This window comes from Vicia villosa, linkage group LG3 (genome assembly GCF_029867415.1).
Source record: "Vicia villosa cultivar HV-30 ecotype Madison, WI linkage group LG3, Vvil1.0, whole genome shotgun sequence".
NCBI lineage: Eukaryota > Viridiplantae > Streptophyta > Magnoliopsida > Fabales > Fabaceae > Vicia > Vicia villosa.
In genome coordinates, this window is record NC_081182.1 from 1,445,383 (window position 1) to 1,453,284 (window position 7,902).

The window sequence follows — 7,902 nt, forward strand, 5'->3', positions numbered from 1 at the left end:
GTCTCGGTTAAGAATAAATCTTCATTTTGTTAAGAGTTTGAAAATACTGAAGTGTGGGTTGAATGATAAGAATGGCTATCTCGAATCAAACAAATTGTGAAATATCAGGATTTTGCTTCTATGAGTTTGCCTCAGATCACATGATTGTCTAACTCGAATCAAACATGGTTACGGAAAACAAAATTATGCTTATGCGAGTTTGATTTGACTTAGAGTAAAGCATGACTCGAATAAAAAAGGTTTGATACGAATCATGAATATGATTGACTTGAATCATAGTCTAACAACAAATTTTGAATTTTAGTTATGTAATCCTGATTCAAATCACATGTTTGATTGACTTGAATCACATGAGTCGAATAATAAAAGAGTTCATTTGAATCATGGAGACATATTTTCTTGGTTTCTTTAATCTTGAATAAAATCATTCACTCTATACACACGACTCATAGCCTCTGCTCTTAAATCGATTCAAATGGACAAATTCTCTCAATTTTGATTCATTGATAGGCTTAACTAAGTTTTTTAATAACCAAACCATGGTAATATTTCAAAAATGTAATTTTTGAGAAAAACAAAAAGGTTCATAATAGTAATAGTAGGGTGTAAATTTTAATTTGAACAACAAAAAATAAATAAATTGGGCCATAAAAAACTTTGACAAAAAATTAGCAGGCCCGTAAACAAAGCCCAACAGAAACCCTAAAAACCCTCCTTTAATTGGAATCAAGAACCTTAAAGTGTTCTCCTCTCAGCCTCTCTCTCTTCACATCCAGCCGCTGTTCGAGGTGCGGCCAATCACTCCTTCAGAATGGTACGTTTTTCATTTCCTCATTCCGTTCGCCGTTTCTTTTTCCGACGAATCACGCTTCTCCTTCACCGTTATAACTAACAACAACGTTTTTCAATTCAATTTTCATGGATTCAGGTTTTCGTCAAGTCTCAGAAATCAAAGGCGTACTTTAAGCGCTACCAGGTTAAGTTCAAGAGAAGAAGAGGTTCGTATCATTTCAATTTCTCTCTATATTGTTCATTTTCTTGTGACTTATAGTTAACTAACATCTTTGATTTCGAATCATTTCGAATTAATCAATCTGCAGAGGGTAAGACTGATTACAGAGCCAGAATTCGCCTGATTAATCAGGACAAGAATAAATACAACACTCCCAAATATCGTTTCGTTGTTCGATTTGTATCCTTTTTTCATGATTTAGTAATAAATCAATGACTTAATGTTATTACTAGCTAGTGTTTAATTTAATTCTCAATTTTAATTTTTAGATTTTTTTTAGTGTAAAACCCTAACTATCATATTAGACGAACAAAGACATTGTTGCTCAAATTGTCTCGGCTAGCATTGCCGGTGATATTGTTCTTGCTGCAGCTTATTCGCATGAGCTACCTCACTATGGTCTCACAGTAGGACTTACAAACTATGCTGCAGGTATTTTCATTTCTGAATTGGTTGTTGTAATCTAGGTTTTATTTTATTTTTGAAAGCTTTATTCATGCAATTAAATTGTTATTTTTTGAATGTTACCAGCCTATTGCACTGGTCTCCTTTTGGCCCGCCGAGTTCTTAAGACTCTTGAAATGGATGAGGAATATGAAGGCAATGTAGAGGTATGAATCTGCAATTTACATTTTTATAAATCTATTTATATTTTATTGTTTTTTTCATCTGCCCTGTGTTATTGAATGAAATGTTATTGCACTGAAATGCATTATTTGATAGAGCTTTCTGTCTGGTGTTTCCAATAGGGTTTGGTTGTTGTTTTTGTTGTATTCATCTGTCTTATTTTTTTATGAATCATTATAATATCTATATGTGATTGTTTCTTGTAATTTATTCAAGATGGTATTTGATAGATCTTTTTGTATGCTGTTTAATTAATGTGTGATATGGGTTGTTTTATTTGTTTTGTTGTATTCATCTGTCGCATTGTTATATTCATGATTGTTTGTTGTATAATATTTAGGCTACTGGTGAAGATTATTCAGTCGAACCCGCTGATTCCAGGAGGCCTTTCCGTGCTCTCCTTGATGTTGGTTTGGTCAAGACCACAACTGGTAACCGGGTGTTTGGGGCACTCAAGGTATATATCATCTTATCTTGAAGAATTAAGAATTAACAATGTATGTATTCTTTTGACATTGATGGAATTTTATAAATTTAATAATTGTATTTTGATTGACTGCTTGCAGGGAGCTTTGGATGGAGGTTTGGATATTCCTCACAGTGACAAAAGGTTTGCTGGTTTTGACAAGGAGAAAAAGGAGCTTGATGCTGAGGTTCACAGGAAGTATATCTTTGGTGGACATGTTACTGCCTATATGAAGGTATGTTATAATATTGTTTTTGGTCTTTTAAAGTTGAATTTGTAAGTAGTTCTTCATATGATGTTTTGATATTGTTTTTGGTCCTTTAAAGTTGAATTTATAAGTAATTCTTCATGTGATGTTTTCTTTTGATCAACTTTATGAAATTCATTCTTTTGTAGACATTGATTGAAGACGAGCCGGAGAAGTACCAAACTCACTTCAGCCAATATATCAAGAAAGGGATAGAAGCTGATGGGATTGAGGAACTTTACAAGAAGGTTCATGCTGCTATTCGTGCAGATCCCTCGATCAAAAAGTCTGGGAAGCAGCCACCAAAGGAACACAAGAGGTATATGATTTTGATGTTTGACCAATCAATTGATGATAAGCAAATTCACTGACACTTGTCTGAATTAGTAGTATTTCAGCCATTTTATCATTTTATATAATAAATCTGTTAAGGGTAAAATGTACTGAAGATGTCTCTATTGTCTTTCAATTAGGTACAACTTGAAGAAGCTCACTTATGATGAGAGAAGGGCAAAGTTGGTTGCTCGCTTGGAGGCGCTAAATTCTGCAGTGGATGAAGACGAGGATGACGAGTGAATTTGTGTTGGGAGTAGAGTCAATTGTTAAGTTGGATTTTCTTTTTCATTTCCTTAAAATTTTTGTTGCTCGCACCTTTTACTTTAGATCAACATTTTTGGGTAATTTGGATTATCCTAGTTCGAGTTGTTTCAATTTACATGAATTGTTTTTGAAAAGTGAATTCTTGCAGTTGAATCAATTTAAGTTATCATCATACTTTTTGGGGGACCAACATTGTTAGAGCTGAAAAGTAATTTTAAGCTAGTCCAGAAATAAATGGTCTAAATGTCTGAGTTCTCTAATCACTTTTGGATTTGTTATTCAACTAATTTCTATATAAATTTACGGAAACATTCAAAATTCATATTTTTCAATGAGCTAATTTTCTTAGATTGATTCATGAATATAGCTCAAAAGGATTGGGAATTGAATTTCATCTGGTCTTATTTGGCTTAAATATTGGGTCACTAAGCTTGTCTAAATAATTTTTGATCAATTATCGGAGATTTTGAAATACTAGAGGGAATTTATGATTTTATTTTGGCAAAATACCCTTTTTGGTCCCTTAACTATACCCCAAGGTACATTCTGGTCCCTTATCTTTAAAAAGTGTCAAAGTGGTCCTTTAATTGTTTAGAAAGGTCCACGTTAGTCCTTTCCGTCCAATTTTTACTAACGGCGTCAACTTTTCCATGCTGGCATATGACGTGTCACACATGGTCATACGCGTGGAGTTTGACATGGCACTTGTTTATTAAGGTCATTAAAATTCTGAAAAAACATTACTAAATTTTTGCTATAGCCTGGATTTGAACCCAAGGCATCTTACTTGCAAGTGATAACTACTTACCACTACACCACTTCACAATTAATGTTTATTGTATCATTCAAGACAATATCAGTTATTGATTTGCAGATCTTTACAGTTCTGCAATTGATTTTCTTAATTTTTTCATAACAACATTTCACCAAGAACAACACGGTATAGCCAAGAACACCATGGCGGCGGCACCGTCCCTAAACGTCAAAAATAACAACCCTTCCTCATCTAAACACCTCTCCAAACACAAATATGAGTTCAAAATAACCTAAAAGCTTCTTAAATACTTAGATTTGTGCCAACAGATGCAAATCCAAATTTCCTTATATCTCAAAATTGAACAAAAAAAGTGAAACTAAACCTCCATTAATCGGTTGAGTCTTCCATCGCTAACCTTTGAAATCTCATCAGACCTTCACTCAATTCCCCTATCAGCAACAAATATAGTAGAAGAGGGAGACGAAAAAGAAATTAGAGTAGCAGAGAGATATCAGAAGGGGAGAAGGAGAGAAAAGAAAAGAAAAGTGTTACCTGGAGATTTCTTGAGCTTCGATTTGGGTATCTCCATGAATTTCCCTTGCATTTTCTTAAGCTGGTTCCTCCGAGCAAATTCAGTGCCGGATTTGTCTCGAAACTGATGGTAATTTTACTTTCAATTCAATCTTTTTGTTTTTCACTTTTTATGAATTTTCATTTTTAGGTTTTAGCGTGAATGGTACTGCTTGGATAATTTCTTTTCAACATTGTTAAATGGTGAACTTTCCATTGCTTAAATTAATAATTATTTGGATATTATTTAACACTATTTGCGTTTGCATTTTGCTGCTGATAGGAAATAAAATGGTGTACTTTACATTGCTTAAATTAATAATTATTTTGGTTTGCATTTGCTCAACACACTACCTGCAAGGCTCCATATCATTTGCGTGTTCATGTTGTTGCTGATAAGAAATAAAATTGTGTCTTACTCAATTAGTGAAATAAAGCTATGTCTTTCATCATGTGTGAAGTGGTGTAGTGGTTTGATATGCTTGTAAACTAACCTAGTGTGCCTGTGTTCGAATCCTGGCTACAACAATTTTTTTTAAAAAAATTCTGAGTATTTAATGACTTGACATGCCACGCGTATGACCATGTGAGACACATCAGATGCCAGCATGGAAAAGTTGACGCTGTTAGTAAAAATTGGACGGAAAGGACTAACGTGGACCTTTTTCAACAAGTAAAGGACCACTTTGACACTTTTTAAAGATAAGGGACCAGAATGTACCTTGGGGTATAGTTAAGGGACCAAAAAGGGTATTTTGCCTTTTATTTTGAAATAATAGTTGAAATTTATGATTTTACTGCAACTGAATGATAGCACCGAGAATTTGATTTTGATACTTCAAAAGACCTGTCGCACGCGAGCCCTCAACATATTTCCACTGGTTAGGATCACGATGCACATCACTCTCTTGACTCTTTCTACTCTTCTTAACTCCACTCTTTGATTTGTATTTCACCGGCGGTGGACACATAAAAGGTTGTGAATGAATATGTCAGTTCCTGAACCCTTTTCTTTAACATCCTCTGACCTATAATATCAAAATTACTAAAATATGTCTTCAATTCGTAACACTCCGCATCTAAATCCATTTGTGTGCCCCCTTTTTTCATGACTGTCCTCATGCTCTTCAATGTATAATTCTTTTAAAATACATGAATTGAGTCTAAAGAAACATGATTGTCTTGTATTTGGAAACCGAAAAGCTGATACACACACGGTAACCCATGTGCTTTTCTAATGAAACAACATCTTTTTTTGCCTTGCACCAATAAATTTTACCCTTTCTAGTTCCTTTTCTATGAGCTGCATACATTGTCTTGAAAAAAAATCGTACAATTTGGAATGTAATGAAGTGTTATATCGATGCTTAACATTGACAATATTTTTTTAAAATAATATTCTGATTGAACCTACCTACAACTTCAACATGGTGTTCACAACATTCAAACTTCGACATAAATCTCCCGACTCGTAGTCAACATGTTTTTTAGTCTTCAATAAGCAGACTCCATCCTAAAAAACATAAATAGAAATATATGTTAAATTATGATTAATAATGTAATAACATCAAACTGTCATGTTTTGTGTACTTGCTTGTTGTTGTGTTCCTTAAATGAGTGACTCTGTTAGTCCAAGCTGCAACACACATTTCTTTATAAGTTGTCAATCACGTTTCATCTACATCTTTAAAAAATAAAGAAATACCAACACATAGTTTCAAAGTGCTTGAAGTGTTTGGCACATTCAGTTTCTCTATTTGAATACACGATGTCCCATATATCCATGAAATGTTCTTACGTTTCTGATTTAACATACTCTTTACATTTCATACTAATGTTTTTTTTTTTTTTTTAAATATGAAACGGACACAACAAATGAGTTACATTTTGGAACACATATACCATGACATTCATCAACGCAAATTCTCGATCTGTCACCACAACCTTCTGTAGCAATTTCTTCGAAGAGAACAACTCTTTGATCTTATCCAGTGCCCATTTGAAATTCTCCTCCCTTTCATATTCCAAATAGACAAAGCCAATCAAAAATGCCAACTTCGTTGATGTAACACCAACAATCTCAAGCAGTGGTATCTAATAGCTGTATGATCACGATGGACATAATAAAAAAACTGATAAAACAAAATTTGCTTTTTTTTAATAAGCAGTGTTAGCCATTACCTATTTTTCTTGCATGTGCAATAAAAAATCAACACCAAAAAGAAACACATTCAACAAATTCACTAAATCAGAATGTGTCCAAAAGATATCAGCAACAACATTAGTCGTCCATATTTCTATTCCAACACACATATCTCTCTCCATGAATAAGACTCAACAAAATCTTCATTTCTGTCAATGAACCTCTCTTGCTCGCTCTTTATGTAGCTCTACCTTTATACACATAACACTTGTGGTGTTTTTTGCCTTTCAAAGTAGCAACTATGTACCTTGAAGCCATATTGTACTTCATCACGTTATTCACAAACAGTCTTTAATGATCTTTTAGACGGTCCAATATGTCATGGCATTCCAAATCCTTAGATAGTTTATGACTGTGCATCCCACACCTAACAATCACCTTCTAACAGATACCACTTGGTACAAATCTCAGCCTAAAAGAACATTTAACTTCCATACTATAAATTCCTTATGAGGAATTATTCTTTTCAGATGTATTCTTTCTTTTGTGATTTCCTATTCTATCATACCCCATAATCAATTTATCTTTCTTATATGGCTTTCTATTAGCAGAATCAGAACGAACAATGACAACAATAATACCATACTGTTTACCAGTAGCCTATGCCCATGCTAATATGAAGACCAGGACTAGCCTTAGGGTAGGTCACCAAGGCTATCAGTTAGGGTCTCATTTTTTTTAAATATTTATATGATATTACTTAATTAATTATTTTTTAAAACAAAACTTTTAAATTAGTTCTTAATCAATTAAATAATAACTTCTATTAAAAATTTATAATAATAACAATTATTTAGGATGTGTATTTTATAAGTTTATGATAGTTTAACTGCAGAAAATTAATAGGTCATATTTTGTTATTATTTGATTATAATCAATATTTTTTTAGGTCATTTTTAACCAATAACTGAACTATGAATTTTTTTGGACCATTTGTTGTAGCTCTTATTGTACTTTTACGTTCTCTAACATACAAGGATATTGGAAATTTAAGTTTTTTTTAAAGAATTTTTGCTAATATTTTTGCAATTATGATTTTTTTAAATGAGAAGAAATATGCTTGAATGTGTTGATTGTATTATCAATTAAAAAGAAAATATATAATTTAATGATTTTACAACCTAAAAAATCTAAAATAAAAATAAATTAATCTAAAATAAAAATACTTATATTATTTACAAAAAATTAATTTAAAATTTTGCCTCTAACCTCAAGATATGTTGAGCCCACCCTAATAAAGACTTACATGATGAGTTGTATATGTTGTGCCATCAAGATTTGTCCATTGAAGAAGCCCTTACATACATTAAAGAATTTTCCTTGAGAATGGTATGGAAGATCAAAAGGACAATGGTATGCTTCTATATGCCAAGTAAATGAATCATATTTTGTTCTTTAAATATTCAAAAGGAAAAAAATG

The 7,902-nt window shown here is 32.6% G+C and overlaps 1 protein-coding gene across 1 annotated transcript; it reads left to right on the plus strand.

The window, feature by feature from the left end:
• Nucleotides 1-726: 726 nt before the first annotated feature.
• Nucleotides 727-3,086, plus strand: LOC131654731 (large ribosomal subunit protein uL18). The gene is made up of 9 exons (XM_058924674.1): nt 727-814; nt 929-998; nt 1,101-1,192; nt 1,318-1,444; nt 1,544-1,623; nt 1,980-2,096; nt 2,206-2,340; nt 2,502-2,671; nt 2,826-3,086. Exons 1-9 carry the CDS (start codon nt 812-814, stop codon nt 2,926-2,928), a joined length of 897 nt encoding a protein of 298 aa, XP_058780657.1. The 5' UTR covers nt 727-811; the 3' UTR covers nt 2,929-3,086.
• Nucleotides 3,087-7,902: the final 4,816 nt, after the last annotated feature.